At 36.6% G+C, this 25,561-nt stretch overlaps 1 protein-coding gene across 3 annotated transcripts in view; it reads left to right on the top strand.

Annotated features, from left to right (window-relative positions):
- LOC150086692 (ATP-dependent chromatin remodeler CHD5-like) overlaps nucleotides 1-25,561 on the top strand; it is a 683,856-nt gene that overhangs the window by 278,610 nt on the left and 379,685 nt on the right. For all 3 annotated transcript variants that reach the window (XM_090372691.1, XM_090372693.1, XM_090372692.1), the window contains one exon: nucleotides 17,713-17,856. In XM_090372691.1, the coding sequence (XP_090228817.1) occupies nucleotides 17,713-17,856 (144 nt within the window). The remainder of the gene's footprint in view (nucleotides 1-17,712; nucleotides 17,857-25,561) is intronic.

Genomic DNA, 25,561 nt, shown 5'->3' with positions numbered 1-25,561 from the left:
ATTAATAAATAAAAAAAAATAAATAAAATAAAATAAAATAAAAAAAAAATAAAAAGGAAATTAAACCTATCATCCTATGCGCTTCCCTTACCCGAAAGTACTATCCAGATGACCTTTGAATTTCCCCAAACTGTCGGCCTCTACCACCCATGAAGGCAACTTATTCCAGTAATTTATAACTCGCTGGCTAAAATAGAACTTCCTGCAGTCCAATCTAAACATTTCCCCCCGTAACTTGAATTTATGTCCCCTAGTTCTAGCATCATTTATAATCTTGAAAATTTCGTCCTCATTCATTTTACTGATGCCTCTCAGAGCCTTAAACACCTCAATCAAATCTCCTCTAAGGTGTCTAGTTTCCAAACTCTGCAACCCACATATTCGAAGTCTTTCTTCATAAGGACGCCCTTTTGCCGATCTCACCAGGCGAGTTACCCTTCTTTGCACCCTTTCAAGAAGCTCGATGTCTTTCTTCAGGTGCGGTCTCCATACTTGAACACAGTATTCCAAGTGTGGTCTAACATAAGCCTTATATAATGGGATTATCACGTCCCTATCTCTACTTGCAAAAGTTCGATAGATCATCGATAGGACACCATGGGCCTTCCTTGCAACCTGTTTACAATGCTCAGAGAATTTCATGTCTGACCGTATCGTAACACCCAAGTCCCTTTCCTCCAGTACTGGGTTTAGTCGAACTCCACCAAGTGAATAAGTTTTTTTGGGATTACTGTTTCCCAGGTGTAATACCTTACACTTTGTTGGATTAAAGCACAGCTGCCATTTTTCTGACCATTCCTGAAGTCTATCTAGGTCTCTCTGAAGAAGCTCAGCTTGACAGTGATCATTAACTACTCTTCCAATTTTAACATCATCTGCAAATTTAGACATCACGCCCTGTATCCCTTCATCAATGTCGTTTATGAAAATTAAAAACAACAGTGGTCCTAATACTGATCCTTGGGGAACCCCACTTCTTACCTCAACCCAATCTGAGGAATAGCCATTTATCACAACCCTCTGCCTCCTGCCCTGAAGCCATCCTTCTATCCATCTAAGGATTTTCCCAGTGATTCCAACCTGTTCCAGCTTATAAAGCAACCGCTCATGTGGGACTGAGTCAAAAGCTTTGCTGAAATCTAAATAAACAATGTCGAAATTATTCCCTAAATCCAGCTCGTGAGTGACCCTTTCGAAATAGCGAACCAGATTTGTTAAACATGATTTTCCCTTTACGAAACCATGCTGAGTATCCTTGAGAATTTCAATTCGATCCAAATGATCCTGAATTCCACCCTTGATCATTGCCTCCATGATTTTCCCTACTACTGAAGTCAGACTGACAGGTCGATAATTTCCAACTTCACTTTTAGAGCCACCCTTATGTATGGAAGATACATTTGCACTTTTCCAATCCAAGGGAATCTCCCCAGAGTCTAATGATGCTCGCATAATTAGCCTCAATGGTTCAATGCACTCGCTTGCCGCCTCTCTTAAGATTATAGGGTATATTCCATCAACTCCAGGAGCTTTACTGGTCTGTAGGCTCGAAAGTTTTTTCATTAAATAATCTTGCGAAATTTCAATGTCATTAATTACATATTTTTTAACTTCGCTCCCACAATTTCCCTTTGCCACAAAAGGCTTTTCATTTGTAAATATCGATGCAAAATAACTGTTGAGTTCATCTGCAACGGCAGCTGGTGTATTTATTACTATCCCCTTTCCCTTACGTAAAGGTCCGATCTGGTTTGTCCTGCTCTTCTTGGCATTTATATATGTGAAGAATTCTTTATCCCTCCTCTTTGCTCTGTTTGCTAGTGATTTCTCATAAACTGCCTTTGCCTGTCGAACCTTTTCTGTGGCTCTATTACACATCACCTTGTAGCTGTTATAGGCTTCAGTACTTTTTATTGTTCTGTAACCTTTCCATGCCACCTTTTTCTGCTCAAGTAATGCGGCAACTTCACTAGTCATCCAACTTGGAACCCTCCTCGTGGAGTATTTTTTTAATGGTATATACGCATTCAAGGCATCTGTGATTAATGTTTTAAAAGCGTACCACAGTTCAATTGTATTCATTCTCTGCGCGATATCTACCCAGTTAATAGAGGCCATGTAGTACCTGAAGGCATCGTAATTTCCTTTTCTGAAATTAAAACCCATTCCTTTGCCTTTTACTTCTGCTACCTCTCTCGTCATCATCCACCGTAGAACTCCGTGATCACTTCCTGCTACTGGTTCCTCTACTGTCAGCCCTGTTATGTCATCTGATTCATGTGTGATGATGAGGTCTAGGATATTCTTTTCTCTAGTACTTTCCCTGACATGTTGATACAAATAACAGTCATCTAGTTGATTTAAAAATTTTGTTCCCCATGTCGAGTTTCCTTCCCATTTACTCCAATCAATTAGAGGCAAATTGAAATCACCCATAATAAGGCATTGACGCTTACTTGCCCATTCCATTTGCATGTAGAGGCTTTTGTCATAATCTTCACAATCACCTGGTCTGTAGATTACTCCTACTCGCATTATACCTTTGTTTCCAACTATCTCACACCATACAGACTCTATACTAGCATGTGAAACGTCTGAATCCGGGAAAGCTATCGTCGCACTCAGGCTGCTTCTGATAAGAAGCATTACCCCACCACCCCTTCTATCTACCCTATCCTTCCTAAATACATTATACAAGCCGTACTGAAACTCATCATCCCCAATTTCCGGGTGGCACCACGTCTCTGTAAGCCCTATTATGTCCGCGTTACTTGTTTTAACCAGCAGTTCGAATTCGCTCATTTTATTGACGACACTTCTAACGTTACTGTATAAACAATTAAGATTTACTGTTCTTGTATATTTAACAACCCTAACACAACCCTTGAAGTTTTTTAGGCTCTCTTCCCTGATATTAGCTACCCGCGCACGTGAAACGTCTTTGCCCCCAGAACATCTAGATAATACGTCCAGTTGGGGTAACAGATAAGAACTCTTAAGGTATGTGCAAGAGTTACATTGACCAATATTATTAGATAAACGCGTGTCAGTATTACCCACATCCCCCCTAACTAGCAGTTTCCCTGAACCTTTAAGGTATCCTCAATAATACTGGCAAAAACTTTTGCACCACCTTTGTTTAAGTGTATCCCGTCTCTACAAAACAAATTCCTTCTACCTACAAGTGTGGGCCATGCTGATAGAAATTTACCCCCTAAAGCCTTGCAGATTCCTTCAAGTCTTGAGTTAATCCACAAGGCTCTTAACATATAATCCCTCCTATCGTGTCTGGGCAGAATTGCAGACACATAGACATTATGGCCTAGCTCGCGACATTTCCTCAGCATGGTCCTGTATTTTTCCAGCAAATCGTCAGATCGTGTACGTTTAATGTCATTTGTCCCCACATGAATAATAATATTTTCTTTACCCCCTTTAAAATCTGACAGTCTGTTGGTGACATCATCAATAGTTGCTCCCGGCAGACATACCCTGGTTCTCCTCCACCTATCTTTATTACAAAAAATATTCCCCGTTTCCCTGACAATGGAGTCTCCTAATAAAACAATGTCCTTTTTAACCAGAGTAGTTTGCACTTGGTTTTTCTGTTTTGAGGCTCGAATCGGGCGTGCATCACTTGGTAGATTGCTGGAGTTTTGAGTCCCTGACGAGCTCCCAGATGCATTATTTTCGAGGGCAAGCACTCGTTTTTTCAGGGACTCAAATTGTTCCATCAGTGCACCAAATTGTAATTTAAGATCGGTGCACTCCTTACATCGATCACAAAGAAAAGAATCCCCAGGTGAGGTAGGATTAGTCACCAGGTCGACCTTGGAAAACATTCCACAGGTTCCACAACGGATTAAATCATGACTCACCCGTAAATCGCCATCTGCTATTTCCGTGTGAGTCACGATACCCTGTGACGTGTTTAAGGCAGATCTCGTAACTACCATTTTAAAATTAAATAAATATCAATGAAAGTAACTTTAAAAAATTTATATCTATAATATTATTAAAATCAAACAGTTACAGGAAAACCTATAACAAAATAATCCAACAATATCTAAATAAATCAAATATTTAAAAGCACTATCCAAAAGTAAACCACTTAACTGAGGAGCCCTGTCTAAGCGCGTCCGCTCACCTCGAATGCCAACCTCGAATGAACATTAGCAAACACACACTGTTTGCAAAAATGTATACTAATGAATCTAAATGTAATACTCGTGTAGGTTTCCCGCTTGTATTATCTCAGAAACTTTTCCACTAGTTGCAATATTTACACCGCTGAACTTCATGCAGTAAAAATGACTATTGAACATGTCAGCAACATGCCTAATCAAGAGATAACCTATGCTGATTTTCTGAGTGCAGTAACTGCTTTACAACACAAATCCCAAAGGTCGTGGGTTTGAATCCCTGGGGGCTTGGATCAGAGTGGTGCAAAAACTTGAGCGGTGCATTATGGCCACAGAAGCCGATGCGCTAACAAAAAAAGCAAAAATATCCCTACTCATTCTATTTTGAGTGAGTCAGAACACAGGATATATCTCATATAATACAATGCAGTGTTAAGGTTTTACTGGATTCCTGGGTGCTGGAATACAGAGAAACGAGAAGGCTGATCAAGCAGCTAAAAATTCACTCAACACTACATCTTTACTTGCCCTAGTTTCTTATATGGACTGCAAAAGCTCTTCCAAATAAAGAAAATGCCACAATGCTGGAAATCTAGTTCAGGCTTAAACAGACAAGGAGAGGTTGCCTTTGCAAGTACATGAATTGGGCATATCCATCTTGCCCACCTTCACTTGTTGACAGGTGTGGATCCTGCTCACTGTCCTTATTGTCCCACCCTACTAACAGTGAAGCATATCCTCCTTGCCTGTCCCTACAATCAAGAAGAGGAGAAGAGAATCTTTATTGCAACAACAACAATAATAATAAGATGTACAAAATACACTTTATGTTGCAACTTGGGTTCTTCAAGGCCAGGGGTTCTTCAAGCTGCTTAGTTGGCAAGTTTTAAATCGCTTCTAATCCAGAATAATTCATTAGAGTTGAATCATGTTCTCAATGATGAAGCAAATCTGTCTGATCTATTTAATTTTCTAAAGCAGATTCATTTATATGAACTTTTCTAACACATGGCCAGAAAAATATCATCACTTTTAAATTATTACTGTGACAGGCACAATTTGGCCTTAGTTGCCCTTGTGCCAGAAAACTCCCATTAAACCAATCAACCAGCACCAAAGCATTCTGCTGCTTTGAGCTCCTCCGTTTTTTTTTTTTTTTTTTTTTTTTTTTACATGCTCTAGTCTAAATTTAATTTAAAACACACAAAACTAAGAGATTGAAAAGAATGACACTGCCAATTTCCCGGTTATTAACAACAGTACAAAGTACTCTCTTTTAGTTTATGCATCATACTGCATGATAAATTTATGTTATTAAAACACGTTTGTATTGTTATAAATTATATATTATAGGCCTCTTTTACTGTTACAAAAATATGCAAAAAATCTTCAAGTATTGCTTGTATTAGAACCATAACAATGGCAGCAAATTCAAATGTTCTTATCAATACAACACATTGGTGACAGAAGTTGACTATGATTTCTAACTAACTTAAAGCTTGTAGGTGGTAGATGACTTTCATCAACCGGTGAAATACCACCACTTTGCTTATTGGAGGCTTGAAGTGGTGAAACCCATGTTTAGTCTCTAGAGCAAAGTTTCCGGCATTCCCCTTCCCCCATACTTCTCCTTCAACCCATGCACGGTACTAAGTACTATAGGTTTTGATACCTTTCGTGTTTGGGGTTTTCATAAAAAAAAAAAAAAAAAAAATCACTAACTTAATCAGAGAATCACAAATAATAACTACACTACAGATTTTAATCAAAAGTTACAAAAAGAACAATAACTTTAAAGTAATAAGGAAAGTTCCACTTAGCAGTTCCTGTAAAAGCAGAATCCCCAGCTAGCCTCATCAGCAGCAGTGCATTCTTTCAACAGATATTATCTAGTCATCTTCCACTGAAATCCATCGGAATAGGATGTAGCAGTATTGAAATATAAAAAATTTTCTCAAATATGCTTGGCATTTTAACAATTCCTCATACCAGTGCTGATTATAAACAAAACTTTGACTCAACATTTTTGAAGAAGACAAAGTCTACAACAACAGTGTCTTTCTTAAAGAAGTCATAATCAGTTGATGTCTAGTGGACAATCCAAACTGAAATTCACAAACAGAGGTAATATTTGAAAGCATACTCTACTGGTGAAAAATCCTATAGATATATTTTAATATAAAATGTGTATGTTGTCAATGAAATTTAATTTCTAGTGCAGTGTGATCTTTTAAAAATGTCGTACTTCAATCAAAGATCTGTTTTGGCTAATCTCATGTTTTCTTTTGCTTACAGTTATCAAATTAACCAAATTTCTAGCTATGCTATAACTCAGCTATTAATCCAAGAAAATGCTTTAAAATTTGCTAAATATTTAAAGCCTACAATGGATAGCTTCTATCATTTTTAAAACGGCATAACATTGTTTTTGGTAGTGATAGTAGTGAAAGTGGCCAAGTCAGTTTGGCAACTATTGGTGAACAGAAAACAAAATTGGAGAGCATCTACTAGGTATTAGGCTAAAGGTATTTGTCATTTACATGAAGATTTCCATTTAAAATTTGCACTTAAACAATCTTTTATGTGAAAGGGAGAGAAGTCAATTGTTATAAACAAAGTTAAAAAAAAAACAAAAAAAAAAAAAAAAACCCATTATTAATTACAGTCAGTCCTCGTATAACGTGTTTACACTACACAAATTCGATCATACACGATTTATAAATAGGGGAACAATATCGTATATAACATAAACCGAATTCCCTTATACACAATTCGCCTTTGTGTTAACAATAAATGGCAGTCAAATGTGGAATCACCCCAACTGAATGCAACACGATAGAAATGAAGAGAAGATTCTGAAAATGTATTTGTTTTTTTTATATCAGTGAAGGGGAAACACATTTCATCATAATAAGGTAAAAACCCACACAATTCCGGCTATCAGTATATCGCAAATGCCATTAGATTGAGTTTACTACCAGTTTATAACAGATTCCATTAGCAGAAACGCAACTGGAAATTGTTTTTATTGTTTTATGGTAGTAACCCCCAGAAATGTGCTTTAGTAAAATGTGAGGTGTTAACAATGTATCTCTGCCTTTACGGTGTTGTTTATTCAGTTGCTACACTTGCGCAGCTTTGTTTATGTGTATCAAGTGTGCCTCCTCATTTTGTAATTGTGCTTCATTCCCTAAAAATGAGTAAAATACTTAAAAGGTGTGAAAAGGAAGCGTCCTGGTGAAGACACTACCGATTCAGAGAGAAAAAGAAAAGCAATATTGATAAACAGAGGCGGACTGAGTAAAAATTCTTATCCGGGAAAATTTGTAGTGGCCTCATACTATGGTTTATGGCCAAAATCACACCGGCCTCCGGCCCACCTTGGTTTCTCTGGTAAGGCATATGGCCAGTTTGCCTCTGTCGATAGAGAAAAAATATGCAATTGTGAAATGCTTTGAGCTAAATGTAAGACCATGTGATATTGCATGTGCTACAGGCCTAAATGAGGCAACGCCGAGAATTAGAAAGAATGCAGAGAAAATAAAAACAACTTTCATAGCAGGCACAACTCAAAGTGTAATTAAAATCCATTAGATCAAGACACACAGAATTCGAATCGATGGAACGGCTGTCATCTGTTTGGATAGAAAATCAAACAAAAAACAAGTTTGCTTACGATAGAAGCAAAAGCATTAGCAATATTTTATTACGTAATAGTTGTAATAAAATATGTAAGTATTTTATTACTATTATTTATTGTGTTTGGTAATGTTCTGGTTACAAACGTGTGTTCAATCTTGGGTGGTTGGCGCCTAACCCTATTTTTCCCGTAGGGCCTGTTGTTTATATTGCACGATTTTGCATTGCACGAGGGTTTCTAGGAATACAACTATCATGCTATACAAGGACTGACTGTACTTGAAAATATGGCAAACCCACTGTTAACACTTGACAAACCCACTTGTCTTTAAAAATGCATTAGAAAAATTCCCTGGCATGGATGACAACACTAATATATTTTGAAAATTATGTTAAACAGTTTGATGATAAAATGAGGAGGAAAGGTAGGGATGTTTTAAATTTGTGGTGGATAATACGCCAGTAAACTGTACATCAGACTTATAAGTGTCACACTAGACCATGTAAAAATTATATACTTTCCACTTAATTGTGGAAATGTGATTCAACCTTTAGATCAAGGAATAATACAAGCAATGAAATTAAATTTTAGATGGAAATAATCTTTGTATATTTCAAGCCAATGGACATCAACAATGAAATTACTAGGCTAGAATTATTAAAATCTGTAAATTTTTTGTACAGTTTTTTGGATGAGCTCTTCTTGGTCAGAAGTCAAAATTGAAACTATTCAGAAACGTTTCAAAGATGTGGGTTTCATTTTACCCAAACTGGTTGGTGAAAGCGTGCCAAATGAGTAAATTCAAGATGATTCTGTTCAGCTCTGCCGGCAACTGTTTAGTTGCTCAGCAGAGGAAATTTTAAAGTTAGAAAATGATCTAACAACATGTGAAATAAACAGCATACTCATTCATTAAAGAAAATCTGCCACTGAAATCTTGCATCATCCTGAGCAAAGTTCATTTACTAGTGACATTGAAGGTGAATTACATGAAGTTGCCTGAAAATAAAAAAGCCTCACTGTTAGTAAAAAAAAATCAACAAATTTATTGCTCCTAAAGGTTATGTCGAAGTGTTTTTTAAACTAAGTTTTGAAGAATCATTGTTAAAATATATAAGAAAAAATATCTTGGCCACTAAAATCACTGTTTTTTCTAACCCCACCCAACATTGCCTTGATACCATCAGGAAATATTCTTGTATCCTCTTCTGTTTAAATAGATTCTATTCTTGTAAAAACAGTCACTCTTGTAAACAAGCACACAGACCGTGCTGGGAAAAATTCTAAGTAGGAGATGATTTACCAAGATGACGACGCAATAGAATCATCAGATTGTAACAGAGATGGAAGTGTAGACATACAGAAATTGTGAGCAAGAGAGCAGAAGACTTGACAGTCATTTGGACAAGGAGTTTTCTACTTTTAGCTTGTTCAGAATTGAGTTTGGATTGATTGATTAATAATTGTTTTACAATTGCTGTGAGCTTTAGCATTGGAAAGAAACAAAGCTGTAGATTTGGATACAAGCCAGTTGTAATATGCTATATTGTCGTTGTGAACAGCCTTATCGCATTTATTGGAAAACTAAGGTTCATACAAGGGACAAGATTTACGCTGAAATGCAAAATAAAGGATTTCATCCCTACAAGAATAATTTCACTGGCACAATCTGAAAAAATTTTGAGATTAGAAGATTTAAACGATAATCTAATATTGTGTTTATCATCCCATCTCACATTCTTGTAATGCCAAACACATGAGGCTGAGAATGGCCATGGGAGGGGGGGGAGAGAGAGAGAGGTTACATTGAAGAAGAGGTCATCACCAAGTTGTGATCCGAGGTGCCTAGAGAACCACTAATATTGACCATGTACTTTGAAGGGTCCTTTGTGAGAAAGAGCTCAAGAATGTTGAGTGTGGTTATGATTGTTTGGTATTCTGGTGGGTAAATGAAAAAGCTGTCTGAAGTAATTAATAATTTCAAAAGCTGCATCATTTCGAACAGATGGGTGTGTGTAAATGGAAAATTAAAGCCAGCTTGAGTCGTGAACATTAAATTCACCAAGGAAAATTAGCATTAGCAAGGGTACATGATGCAAGAAAGCAAGCTTATATAGCATCAAAACCACCCACTTCTCATTTCACTCATTCACTTGCTCCAAATGTTTGTCCAGTTCTGCCTTGAATCTGTTTAAGCTGTCAACTTGTACGACAGATGGAAGTCTGTTCCAGCAATCAACCACCTGCTGGCTAAAGGCAAATTTCCGCACATCTATCCTACAGCTGTCTTTCCTCAATTTAAATTTATGCCCACTCCGGCGATTATTCTGAGCAAGAGGAGGAATCCCATCAGCATTGAGCATGCTCAAACCATTCAAAGCTTTATTCACCTGAGTGAGATCACCTCATAGGTGCCTAGTCTTCAGACACTGTAATTTGCAAAATTTAAGCCTTTCTTCGTAAGAGCACCCCTTTGTTCCATTCACTAATCTTGTTGCCCTTCTCTTTACTCGTTCCAACAGCTCTACATCCTTCTTAAAATGAGACTTCCAAACCTGTATACAGTACTTAAGGTGTATCCTTCTTAAAATGAGACCTCTAGACCTGTGTACAGTACTCTCAATGTGTCGCCTGACCATTGCCTTATTCAAGGGGATAATCACCTTGTCATCCCTGCTAGAAAAATTCCTGTATATCATTGACAAGACACCATGAGCTACTCTTTCAGACTGTCTGCACTGCTCAGAAAACTTCATATCTGCCTGCACAATTACTCCCAGGTCCTTTTTCACTCTACCACTGTCAGTGTAGTAGTACCACACAGTTGATATGTTAGCATATCAACTGTGTGGTACGTTACATTTGTCAATGTTAAACTTCAGTTGCCACTTCTCAGCCCATCTGCTCAACTTTTCTAGATCCTATTGCAGCAGCGTACTGTCATTAGTGTCATTAACAAACCTGCCGACCTTTGTATCGTCTGCAGACTTGGACATTAAGCCTGATATACCATCATCAGTATCATTAATGAATACAGAAAACAACAGTGGACCCAACACTGAACCCTGAGGGACTCCACTAATAACATTAGTCCACGAAGAGCAGTGTCCATTGATTACCACTCTCCGTCTTCTCCCACTTACCATCCCTTTATCCATAGCAGCAATTTGCCTCCAATGCCACACTGCTCCAATTTGTGCAGCAGTCTTCCATGTGCAACAGTATCAAAAGCCTTTCTAAGATCCAAATATATGACATCAAAATTATTCTTTGCATCCAGTTCCTTTGTGACTACATCATAGTATCCAGTGAAATAGGTCAGATAAGACTTCCCCTTAATGAACCCATGCTGTGTTCGAGCTATAACTGAAGGCTTGTCCAGATGAACCTGCAATACTTCTTTAATGAGTGCCTCCATTAATTTTCCTGGAACAGAAGTTAAACTAACAGGTCTGTAATTACCTGTGTCTCCCTTTGATCCTCATTTGTGGATTGCGGTCACATTTGTACATTTCCAGTCCATGTGTACCTCCCCTGAGTCCAAGGAAACTCTCATAATTATGGCTAAGGGTTGCTTACTTCGTTTGCTGCCTCCTTTAATATAACTGGATAGATCCCATCCACCCCAGGTGCCTTTCTTGTGTTTATCTTAACAATTTCTCCTCCACTTTACTCTCAGTTATTACAAGATTATCTAGCTTACTGCCAGAGTTAAATACACCTCTGGCATTCCCCTTGCTGAATAATTCCTCATGTGTGAATGTTGATGTAAAATATTCATTTAGTTTGTTAGCTACCTCTGCAGGATCATCAACAGTCGAACTATTGATATCAAGTGGACCAATCTGATTCATCCCCTTCCTTCTAGAGTTTACATAAGTAAAGAATTCTTTGCTGTTTTTCTTTGCATCTGTTGCCAAAGATTTCTCATAATCTGCCTTTTCCTGCCTAACCTCTTTTGTGACTTGGTTACAGGCCAGCTTATATTGAACAATTAGACTTCACACCAGCCGGTATTTAAATAAACAAATTTCAATTCTGCAACTAAAACACTTTATTTACAATAAAATAAAATTACAAGTATAAAAATGGAAATATAAGTTAAAACTGATGTGGTTTAATTACAATAACATATAAAATATGAAATTAAATATGATGAAAGAAGCGATAAAAACAGTGAAATTATTTCACTGTTTACAGTTGTTACAGTATTTTAGTATATTATTTCACTGTTTTTATCGCTTTTATCATCATATTTTATTTCATATTTTATATTTTATTTTATTTTATTGTAATTAAACCACATCAGTTTTAACTTATATTTACATTTTTATACTTCTAATTTTATTTTTGTTTTAGTTGCAGTTTTGAAATTTGTTTATTTAAATACCGGCTGGTGTGAAGACTAATTGCTCAATATGAATTGTCCCAGCCTTGTAGGATTATATGGAGAGACCAGCTTATATCTATCATAGGCTTCTGTGTCACCTTTTAATTTATTTGTATCCCATGCATTTTTCTTCTCTGCCACATGTCTAATTAGTTCATCTGACATCCATTTAGGCCTAAATCTTGAACAATATTTCTTAGTTGTATGAAAATTCTAGTAGCTTCCAAGATTATTTCTTTGAATGCTTCCCGTTTTGAATTTGCTGTTGGTAACATCATCAGTTGGTCCCACTGTATAGAATTTAAATACTGTCTCAGACCATCGTAGTCACCTTTATGAAAGCAAAAACCCTTCCCTTTTCCCCTGATGGTAGTTTCCTCTTTGAGTAAATCCCACTTCAGCACACTGTCATCACTGCCACCTAGTGGTTCCTTTATCTGCAGATTCTTAATGCATGAAGAATCTGCTACTGATAATCAAATCAAGAGTATTACTCCCTCTGGTTGCCTCCCGAACATGTTACTGTAGAACACAATGATCGAATAAATCCACAAAAGCCTTGCTAGTGTGCGAGTGACCAAACCACAATTTCCAGTCAATCTCTTTGAAATTAAAATCCCCAATTATACGACACTCTGATTTACAGGCCCACTATTTCTCTGCACAATTGCTCATTATGCTCATCAGATTCATTAGGCCTATAACACACACCTCTCATTTTTCCTTTCCCAGTGCTTATGTCACACCAATCAGACTCAACATTGCATTGTCCACTGACATCAATTGGATGCATTTCCTTGGATTTTATGTATTTCTTAACTAACAGCATAACCCCTTCTCCCTGTCGTATCTATCCTTTCTATGCACATTGTACTCCCCAAATTCCAATTCTGCACTGCTTATGTCTGTGTGACACCATGTCTCTGATATCCCAACAATATCTGCCTTTGATGTCTTGGTTAGCACTTCAAGCTCAACAAATTTATTAACTATAATCTTAGCATTGGTGTACATGCAAGTATATATACACCTGTTTCTACTCTTAGTTACGCTAACACGACCCATGTATTTACTTACATGGGTTGTGTAAGTTAACACAACCCATTATTTTACCCGGAACAGAAGTTAGACCAGTTAGTTTAACTTCTGTTCCGGGTAAAATAATGGAGTCGCTGGTTAAAGATGCATTGCAGGATCATCTAGACAAGACTGCAGCAATAATTCAGACACAGCATGGGTTTGTTAAGGGAAAGTCTTGTCTGACAAATTTGATAGAATATTATGATGTGGTTACAAAGGAACTGGATGCAAAAAATAATTTTGATATCATATATTTGGATTTCAGGAAAGCTTTTGACACTGTTGCGCATGGAAGACTATTGTACAAATTGGAGCAGAATGGTATTAAGGGTAAGTTGCTACAATGGATAAAAGGATGGTTAAGTGGGAAAAGACAGAGGGTGGTAATCAATGGGTGCTGCTCTTCTTGGACTAATGTTATTAGTGGAGTCCCACAGGGTTCGGTGTTAGGGCCACTGTTGTTTTGTATATTTATCAATGATATCGATGAAGGTATATCAGGCTTAATGTCGAAGTTTGCAGATGATACAAAGGTTGGCAGGGTTGTTAATGACAGTAACGGCAGTGTGCTACTGCAACAGGATCTAGATAATTTGGGCAGATGGGCTAAGAAGTGGCAACTGAAGTTTAACCTTGACAAATGCAAAGTACTGCCTATGGGTAGAAGTAACCCCAGAGAAACGTACCAACTGTGTGGTACTACACTTAAGGTGGTAGAAAATGAAAAAGACCTGGGAGTAATTGTGCAGTCAGATATGAAGTTCTCTCAGCAGTGTAGACAGGCTGCCAGGGCAGGTCAATGGGTTTTGTCAATGATATATAGGAATTTTGCTAGCAGGGAAAAGGAGGTGATTATCCCTCTGTATAAGGCAATGGTCAGGCCACGCCTTGAGTACTGCGTACAGGTCTGGAGGCCTCATTTTAGGAAGGATGTAGATTTACTTGAGCGTGTACAGAGAAGGACAACAAGATTGGTGATGGGAATGAAGGGATCCTCTTACCAAGAGAGGCTTAAGTTCTGCAAATTGCAGTGGCTGGAGACTAGGCACCTGCGCGGTGATCTGATTGAGGTATACAGGGTGTTTTAGTTAAACGTTTCAGAACTTCTAAGAGGGGTAGGGTACATCCTGACAACTCGAAATCATATAGCAATGTGGGGTCGGAAATGCTTTCCTGAAGCAGTGTTGTACACAGAAGCACCATAAAGAAAAGAGACAGTAAGTGAGAAATCGTTTTAATAATACATGAAAAGAAGCAAAAGGTTAATGGATTACCATAGGTACATGGATTATCAAGTAGATAGGTCTAACCGGACCTATCTACTTGATCTTTCTGCAGCAAGTATTGCCACAACTTTTGAGAGATGAACAGATTTCTGCATCGACGCAACAGACAATGTGGTTCCAACACGATGGAGCCCCTGCCCATTATAGCGGAGATGTTCGTAACTACCTGGATGTCACATTTGGTCAACAGTGGATCGGACGTGGTGGTCCCGTGCATTGGCCTGCTCGGTCACCCGACCTATCATGTCTTGATTTTTATTTCTGGGGTCATATGAAATCGCTAGTTTATGACACCCCTGTTGACAATGCTGAGGAGCTGGTTGCAAGAATCGCAGTAGCTGCCGAAGAAATTCGAAATTCGCCTGGAGTATTCCAGAATGTTCGAATGTCCATGCGTCGGAGATGTGAGGCGTGCATTGTAGCCCGTGGAAGAAACTTCGAACACTTACTTTAATCCATGTACCTTTTGCTTCTTTTCATGTATTATTAAAACGATTTCTCACTTACGGTCTCTTTTCTTTATGGTGCTTCTGTGTACAACACCGCTTCAGGAAAGCATTTCTGACCCCACATTGCTATATGATTTCGAGTTGTCAGGATGTACCCTACCCCTCTTAGAAGTTCTGAAACGTTTAACTGAAACACCCTGTATAAGGCCTTGAATGGGTTGAGCACGCTGAATTCTGATGGGATCCTTCCACTTGTTCAGATTACGAACCTAAGGGGGCATAAATTCAAATTAAGAAAAGGCAGATGTAGAATAGATATGCGGAAATTTGCCTTTAGCCAGCGGGTGGTTAATTGCTGGAACAAACTTCCATCTGTCATTGTGGAAGTTGATAGGTTGAATAAATTTAAGGAGGAACTGGACAGGCATTTGGAGGGAATGGTGTGATTTTTTTTTTTTTTTTTTTGGCTGATGCTGCATAAGCTCATACATTTGCTTTCTTGCATCACATGCCACTACTACTACTACTACTACTAGTTCCACTATGACTCTCAGCAGTCCTGGAAATACACATTGCCTTGCTTTCCAGGCTGCTGCTCAATTGCATTTCAATAGAAGCAGTGCAAGAATCACTTTCACCTCTGCCAGTGACTACTGTTAATCTATTATTCCATGTAACCCCCCCCCCCCCCCCCAAGCTAGCAGTTTTCCAACCTACTTAACTCTTCCTCGATAGCATTAGCAAATATTCTTGAACCCTTTCTATTTAAATGTATCCCATACCTGTAGAAGCAGTCTCTCCTGTTAACAAGCACAGACCAGGTTAAGCAAAATTCTACCCCTTGAACCTTGCATAATCTTTCCAGGGCCAAATTGATCGACAAGTCTCTTGTCATATACTCCCTCCTATCGTGTCTGGGCAGAATTGCAACAATTTCAAATTCAACCCTAACTCACGGCTTTTTTTTTTTTTTTTTTTTTTCAACATTGACCTGTACTTGTTAAGTAATTATGCCAGTCTCCTACTCTTAATATCATTGGTGCCAACATATACAACACCCTTTGTGCCCTTAAAAGATGATATCTGCTCTACCCCACTGTTAGGAATGTTAGACTGGAGGCAATAGATGAAATTAATGAGAAGTTTAAAGTCAGAGGAGATCAAAAAGAGAGGATTTCAGATTAATAAGCAATGAATGCCAGAGCAGACATATGCACAAGTACTACTTTTGAAGCAAAAGGAATTGTGAAGCAAATAATTAGTGCAATGGCAATGAATAGTGAGTGAGGCAACCAATAATTTACACATTTTGTCAGAAAATTTCAGCGGGACTTGGCAGATTATAGGTGGTTGTGAACATCCTTTAGATTGGTTTGACTATTCATAAAGAATTCAATTAGATACTTGAATAAAACTGGAGAGAGAGGTACATATTGTATGAATTGAAAGTTTTTGGATATGGCGTACACACATTGGGAATATACCTAGCTCCTTGACATAACATGGCTTCGACAACACCCGAAACACACTACTGGCTTTCTCCAGTCAGTAGCTGGTCCAGACATTTCCTAGAGGGTTACCAATAGGTTGAGCTGCAAAAACTGTTTTAGAGTTGTTCCCTCAAAATGTGAGGCATACTGGTTCTTGCCATGATGTTCGTCATAACCTCTAAAGATGCCAGTCTTACTGCTTGATGGAAGAGATGGAAATTCTAACATGCTTTTAATAGAAAGTCACTATTGCGTGCTTGAGACTAGTTAATAATGTTGATCATTACTTCATATTAATTATATGCAGATGACCTGACCTTCATATCTTTTATTTTCCATTAATCAAAAAAAGAAAATAATTCAGTTAATTTAAGAAATAAAAATGTGATGTGCCCTAAATATAATGCACTGTGTACATTAATGTAATTCTGGAAATGTACTTTTTCTTTCTACATTTCCAAGATGAAGTTGATGTTAGTGTCTGAGTTGTTAATGTCAGAGTGAAAGCTCTTAATTCTTTCCTGCTGTGCTTCCAAATTACTAAGGCATTGTCAGTTTAGAGCTATACTTTAGGAGTGTGCATACCTAAATTATACTTACTCGTTCTTGAATTAGAGCTACTGTAGTTATTTCATAATAATAGAATAAATTTTTAGAATTAAAAAATGGTGGGAGGAACACTTTATTCATATAAACGGCAGCAGCAAGTGACAAAGAGGAGATTAAATCTGGCTTTATATAACTGCATACCTGTAGGCATACTGTTGCTGTTGAGAAAGAGACTACATGAGTATTTGAGAATTTTAGCAGTCTTAGTTTTTAAGCATTTTTTAATAAATTTTAAATCTTTATAATTTTTCATTTTTCTTTATTTGTTATTTTAAATGAATTTATCATATATTTTATTATAAACTTTCATTATGCTGTTATTTATTTAAAGTTTGTACAGTGAGATTCAAAGAGTATAAAGGCATTTTCCAAGGTTATGTGTGAAAAGATAGATTAAGGCCACTCATTTTCAGAGGTCATATGTGAAAGGAATGATAGTGAGCTCTGCATACTATCCAATAGGTGGTACACAGAGCTGACCATCTATGTAAGATTCTGTAAATAATTGTAGGTAATTATAGTTACTGTTTTTGTTGTTATTTTATTCTTTGTGATGTAATATATGATTGCATATTTTTAAGTTAAAACTGAAATAACTGATTTGCTAACTGAAAACATTATTTCAGAACTTTAAAAGATGGCAGGACGATGTATCTTGTTAAATGGCGTGATTTACCATATGACCAAGCATCATGGGAATTGGGTGAAAATTCAGGTGAATTTGAGATACCAGACCTTCAGAAAGCAATAAATTTTTATTGGGACTTAAGGTATTTTTTCATCATCATTATTATTATTATTGTTATTATATAATGCTTTAAAGTAGTGTTTCTGCCTTTAGTTCTACGAAATATTCACTGATTTATATGGAGCACCAGAACAAATATGTATATTTTTTAATTTACATTTTGCTGTTTACAAATATTACATTGGTGAAAAACAATCTAGAAAACAAATTAAATAAGATCTCACTCATATTTACACAGCGAATACTTGTAAATAAACTATGTAAAAATTTATTCCCCAACGAGGCTTCCCAAAGTGATGAGTACTCGCAGAATGCTGGGTGATAAACACTGCTTTAAAGAATACGAATTCCTACTCTATTATTCATCTGTTATAATGGTAGTTAATAATTCTGTGTAATATCCAGGGGAATCATGTTAATATATGATAGAACTTCTTTTTATAATGGCATTCATGGTACTGTCAAATTCGTATTGTTATAATCAAGTGTTATGATATATCCCATGATATAGAGAATATAGAAGTAACAGTCTAAAAATCTGAACATTTCTGGTATGAATAGCAAATATTGTCATGGGTAGTCATTTTTATGAGATTTTAAAGTAGAATTTGAACTATTATATATTCCGGTAACCTAATCAGTATTTTTTTTTTCTATGGGGTGTTATATCTAGTAATATTTTACATGGTCCTCTTATGTGTGAAATCAAAGGAGTAAATTTTATTCCTTTGATTTATGAAATTGTGATTATAGTTTATTTCCCACACAAAGAACTGATTCATCAGTCTGCCCTTCACTTATTTCCATTGTTTTAGGCCACCCACTTGAACAGATTTGGATTTGACTTGTTGACTGGATGAGTTGGTCAGACTGTGCCCTGCACCATCTTCAGTGATTCATTCCAGATTTTTTATTTTTTTTTATTGTGTGGAACATGTAATTTAAAGACTTCTCTGCCAGAGCCTGTGAGTCTAATTTGCTTTAATGATATTGATGGTAGTACAGCCAGGCCTCGTATAACGCGAGTTTGATTAACACATTTTTCAGTTACCACTATTTGAAAAAATTATACCACTTTTCACTTTACACGATGCAAATTTCCAGTTAATGCAATCTTTTTTTTTTTTTTTTAATGCGATAGTTGAAAAAGATTTGAATCGCACGTCGGATGGGCAATAAACAAACGTTTGCCTGCTGCTTGCCTCGGTGTGTTCCATCAACCATCGGAAGAAGATGTGTTACTTGTTTGTCTCCCACTAATAAAGTCAATGCAGACTTGCATTTAAAAATTCATATTTTTTAATGAGCCAGATGAAAATGTTACCTAGAAGGAGATAATGGTAAAAGAACTATATGAAATCTTTCGTATCACAGAAAACCTCAAACAAAAGGTTTGAGGCTCTCTGCGATATTTATTTTGCCAGGGTCCAGAGAAGATTGTTGTCGGCTATCGGAAATTGATTGATGAAAAGAGAAAGTCAACGCTGTTCAAGCGACTCTGTTCAAATATTTCTGCAACAGTCATTTCTTCATTGTGTATTTTATGTCAGAGGTTCCCAAACTTTCTCGGTTCACGGCGCCCTTAGTGCCTCAGTAATTTTTTCACAGTGCACCCAGACCAAAAGAAATACCTAACAGTTCTGTTTAGTAGTTAGGTCCAAACAACTAAGAACTGTAGAAACTGTGAACTACCTCGAGCTAGTAGTTCGCGCGGTGTCCGACAGATGTTGAGTATTGCTGTGTTTCCCTCGAAAATTTAAAATATTCCACGGCACAGTTTGGGAACCGCTGTTTTATGCAATAAACATTTAATTCCATAATTATTTTCATTATCTTTTACATTGTATACAGTTAAAAAGTTATTTAAAAGGTATTTTTGAAATTCTTTATGGACATTCCAGAAGGTCAAGGACCAATTATAATTTTTCCTATTGATTATTATATTCGATTAACACGTTTCCGTTTTGCGTGATGCGCTCCCGGTACGAATTAATTGCATTAATCGAGGCCAGCCTGTATTACACAAAATTTGCTGCTGATATTAAGGTCGACAGGGTTGTTAGCATCAGTAAATAGAAGTTACTACAGCAAGACTTAGATAAATTATACAGCTTATCTAATAAAGTGACAATAAAATTGTAATGCTGTAGCAAGGAGAAAAACAATTGGTAGCGCATGATCATTCAGCAGACTTCCCTCTCCTCACTCCATTGTGCAAATACGGAGTGAGAACACTTAGTGAATGACCTTGAGCTGTCAGTTGTTTTCTTTTAGATATGGTAAATGCGAGGTCCTGCACCTGTGTCTTAATAATCCTAAGTTAAATTATAAAACTAGGGGTAGGGAGTATTATACCACTCAATATTGTTGAAATAAAAAGGAGCTAGATGTTCATAATATAGTATGATATGAAATTCTCTGTGAGATCGTTCTGCCTTTTTAATATAATACTAACTACGATCTCTGTGAGATTGTAGATTTAATATAATACGATCTCTGTGAGATCGTTCTGCCTAATAATACTAACATCGGAACTTCAACTAAGACCACCTGATTTAGCTCCCTTGGACTTTTTATCATAGGTCATCACATAGGATATCATCTGTATTAGTGTTATTAGCAGTAGTGCAAAAAAGAAAGCCAGCAGTTCCCATTTCACCTGCCCCAATTTCATAAAATACCAGATGGGAATTTGTTCCAACAATCAATCACCCTCTGGCTGAGGGCAAATTTCTGCACATCCGGCTTGTAACCATCCTTCCTCAATTTGAATTTATGCCCCCTCATGTGTGCAGTCTGAGCAAAATGAAGGCTTCCATTAGCATTGAGCTTACTCAGTCTTCCATTCAAGGCCTTAAGCCCTAATCAGATCTCCTTGCAGGTGCCTAGTCTTCAGAACTGCAGTTTTCAAAACTGAAGCCTTTCCTGGTAAGAGCACACTTTTTGCTTCTCTAGCCAACTTTGTTGCTCTTCTCTGCATCCCTTCTAACAGATCCACATCCTTTTTAAAATGAGTCTTCCAGACCTGTACGCAGTATTCTAGATGTAGCGTAACCATTGCCTTATACAAAGGGATAATCACCTCCTTATCCATGATAGCAAAATTCCTGTATATATCATTGATAAAACCCCATGAGCTGTTCTGGCAGACTGTATGCACTGCTCATACAACTTCATATCAGACTTCACAAGGTCTTTTTCATTCTCTGCTGCCCTGAGGGGAGAATGAAAAACTACCACATAGCTGGTACATTGATCTGAATTACTGCTCCCCACGTGAAATACCTTCAATTTTTCAAGATCTTGTTACAGTAGTATATCCTGGTTACTCTCATTAACTATCCTGCCAATCTTTGTATCATCTGCAAACTTGGATATTAAGCTTGATGTGCCTTGATCAATATCATTAATAAATGTAGAACCCTGGAGGACTCCACTTTAGTTCAAGAAGAGCACTGCCCATTGATAACCCCTCTCTGTCTTCTCCCACTCAACCATCCCTTTATCCATAGCAGCCACTTTCCCTTAATGCCACACTGCTACAATTTATATAGCAATCTTTTATGTGTAACAGTATTAAAAGCTTTTCTGAAATCTAAATATATGATATCAAAATTATTTTTTTTGCATCTAGTTTCTTTGTTGTGTCATAGTACCCAATCAGATTGTTCAGCTAAGATCACCCCTTAACAAATTTTAGTTGTTGTTGTTATTTGGTTTTTTTAGGAGCATTAGCAACTAAGGCCATATTGCTCCGGTGCGGTGGTCATTCCCTGACCTTTCCGCAAGCTCCGTATTTGGTGGTGACGGGCTCGAACCCCGGTCTAATCAAGAAGCGTGTGCTACGCACTGCTGCTCCTTCCCACCTGGCTACGGAGGCGCCGAATTTTTTTTTTTTTTTTTTTTTAGTTGTAGGAAAGCGAACAGTATATGACTGAAGAAAATAAAGTTAGTGCTTGGGTTATGCAGGAGCACGATTTCCCGTCTGTGCTAGTAATCACCGTGGCCATGGTATATATGTGTATCCATAAGTTGTTGTATATATATAATGTCAATAAGTTCAGCTTTTTCTGAGAAATACAGAATATAAATTTATTAAATTCTTTTGATAGGAAGACAGATAAAAATAAGTTATAAAACAGTTAAAATAAACATACATCGATAGCTTTCAGGCATAGGTTTTCCTTCTTCATTCAAAAATTGTTGGTACAAAATAAATAATAAAGAATGCCCGGTATGGTGGTCATGTGAGGTGAACCCTGTGAACAGGTGCTGACAACAATTAGCAGTTAGAAGTAGGGGCTTGTGGCTACAATTGCAAAGCTTGGGTTTGCTGTGTGTGCCAATGTCTATCATTCAGGAGGATGGGATGAACATGACCTCTTTTGTTCCAGTTAAAAGACTCACGACAAGATGTAATGTGTAGTGATTCTATCCAGGCGTGCCAACAGTACTGACAAGAACAGTCAGTAATCTTAATGTTGCACATGGGGTCGATGTCATGGTGGGTTGATCAGAAGTGTTTGGTGACGGCGGAGTGCGTCACATCAGTGGAGCGGATCGCTCTCTCGTGCCCAGTGACTTGATCTCTGAATCTTCCGCCAGATTTGCCAATATATATATGTGTGTGTGTTATTTGAGAAGTTTTTGTATAAGTGTTTTCTGTATTTGAATAAATCTACTCGCCTCTCTTGTGACTGGCTGCAAAGATAGCACTTGTTAGTATAACCTATATATATTGTTATATTTTGTGTACATGTGTTTTGTGGTTATAGGCAATGATATAGCAGTTTAGCTAACTGCAGGTGAAATTAGGATAGAAATAGACACTCTTGTATTGCACTAATAGCCCAGAGTGTGGAAAAGTTTAGTTGTAGGAAAATGAACAGTATATGACTGAAGAAAATAAAGTCGGTGCTCGGGTTATCTGGGGCGCAATTTCCTGTCTGCTAGTAACGGCCCTGGACATGATAGATATGTTTTAGTCGTAAGTTGTTGTTGTATGTATACATATATATCATAATCTTGTAATTAATCTTCCACTTAACAGTATTTTCTTATGCTTAACTTTTACTATTATAATCTTTTATCTTGTGGGTATACTGGCTGGTATATGTGAAATGGTATCTCTTCAGGAGATGCCACCCAATTTCACATATACAGCCTATAATATTTCAATAGTTTCCTGTACACATACCCTTGTGGTGTGGCCAATAAATTTAATTTAATTTTAATCTAATTGAATTTTTATGAATTTCTTAATATGTACAGATTACATAACATGGATTGCCATGTTATGTTATCTTTAATTTATTTAAGTAAAATCTACTATTTTCTTTAACTGGGGGTGGGGGAGAGAATGTGAGGTTTACTGAAAATGCTATACTGTAGGGTAACAGTTTACTACCAATTGTAAATATAAAGTTAATTTATAGTTATTATTTAAAAAAAAAAAAAAAAAAAAATATATATATATATATATATATATATATATATATATATATATACACACACACATTATGGCTGTAGGGTATGTTGTGCTAATGCAGTGTCCCTGATCCATAATCAAAGTTATCTTCCTTTTTGTACAGTCACATTCCACCCTCCATGATTAATTAGCTTCTTAATACAATTATTCTTTATTATATATATATATACAGCAGACTCTCGATTAACCGGGACACTTCAAGACTCCAAATTAAAAAAAATATATAATAAAATAAAATAAAATAAAATAAAATCAACCAGAAATCATAAAATTCAAGTAATAAATAGAATAGGTATAAACAGATATTTTGCAAGTCGTAAATAAGCAATAAGAAGTGGAGTTATAAGTCGTAATCGGGAGATTAATGTGCCTATTATCTTGCAACCCCCGCTGCCTTTGCATCCGCCGCTCAAAAAAAAAAAAAAAAAAAGAGACCAAATGTTTAGTTTGTTTTAGTGCGTAGCGTTGATTGTTGTGTTCCGTTGCACTGCAAAAAGACAAATTTTGTTTTGTTATTTATGTCAGGGATGTCGAACTTTTTTTTATAGTAAATATATAAATATGTATATGGATAAACGCAAAAGAGTTGCGCTTTCAGCTAGACAGACTTAAAATTATTCAAAAGTTTGAAAATGGTGTCTCCGTTAAATCTCTAATGAACCATTATAATGTTGGTGACCAAACCATGAGCGGCATTGTAAAAAATAAAGGGAAACTATTCAATTTAAAATCGACATCGCAAAAAATAAAGGGAAGCATCGTATTGGACACACGAGTAGTGCATGGTAAGTTTTTTTATCTATCGCTATTTTTTTACGTAGGTTACTGAACATTTTTCGATACGGTAACTGCAGAATTACGTAAATTTGTTTTCACTCAATTTTTTTATTTTTTTATTTTCAGGATTGTAAAATTTAAAACAACAAAAAAAAAAAAAAATAAATAAATAAAAATAATAAGCAATCAATAGCGATGATCACGGCACGCACAAATTGCACAAGTGAGATCGGAGTAAAGAACAAAAAAATAGGAAAAAAAGAGAAGATTCTTACAATTATTTATAGGTTTTTTTATATGATTGAAGATTTCAGTGAAGGGGACACACACTTCACCATAATTACATAAAAGACCACAGAATTCCAGCTATTGGTATTATCGCTAATGCAATAAGATCGAGTTTAGTACCCATTTATAATAGATTGTGCTAACAGAAACGCCCAATAAAATGGAAAGTGCAAATTGTTTTTATTGTTTTTTGTTGACCTCCAGAAATGTGCTTTAGTAAAATGTGAGCTCGTGTGGGGTGATAATAGTGAGTTTTCATCTTAACCCTGTGAAGTTCTTTACAGAAAATTTCATTTTGACCGTTATCACGGTGCCAACTAACAGAATAAGTGATAGCGGTACTACTAAATCTACCACCAAAAGGAAAGCGATCGATTTGGATCAGAAAATTAAACTAATAAGAATGTATGAAAATGGTCAAAGATTAACAAGTATCGTGCTGAATTCATATTTCTCAATAATAATATACAGTAGTAGCAATATATAACTATTCATTCTCGAGTTATGTAAAAATCAACGAAGTAAGAAGTCCTGGAATGTATCTCTTACTTATGTCAGGGACTTCTGTATTTTTGGATTAACTGGGAAATCGATTATCCGGGATTTGTTTTTTACCATCTATCCCGGAAAATTGAGAGTCTATTGTATATACTTAACTTATTTATACCTTATTACTTTTTAAAATTATGGTACTACTTGGGAGCATCAGGTTTGTAGTAACCCCAATCAACCTGCTAGTTATATATCAATCTAGCTCTGATATGGATAGATGTATAAATATGTATAAATATATAACATAAATACATATAAAAACAACTTAATGTAAATTTAAAGAAGATTAGAGCTTTTAGAGAAAGTTGTTTGTTGTTATTTGGTTTTTAGGAGCATTAGCAACTAAGGCCATATTGCTCCGAGGATATGCGGTGGTCATTCCTTGACTTTCCGTATTTGGCGGTCACAGGCTCGAACCCCGGTCTAATCAAGAGGCGTGTGCTGCTCCTGCCCACCTGGCTATGTAGGCGCCAGAGAAAGTTTGAGAAAATTAGTCAAAGTTAATGAAAATTAACATTCTCCCTCATGGCCATACATCTGCTACTTCCACATGGGCTTTGAGCAGACATATAGCCATACTAGAGGAATGCATTATACTTGGTCCTTGAGGTTGTCACAGACA

The sequence above is a fragment of the Mastigoproctus giganteus genome, chromosome 4 (assembly GCF_048544385.1).
Source record: "Mastigoproctus giganteus isolate SK-2022 chromosome 4, ASM4854438v1, whole genome shotgun sequence".
Taxonomy (NCBI): Eukaryota; Metazoa; Arthropoda; class Arachnida; order Uropygi; family Thelyphonidae; genus Mastigoproctus; species Mastigoproctus giganteus.
The sequence above is the reverse complement of the archived record's forward strand: the minus strand, read 5'-3'. Positions and strand labels throughout refer to the sequence as shown.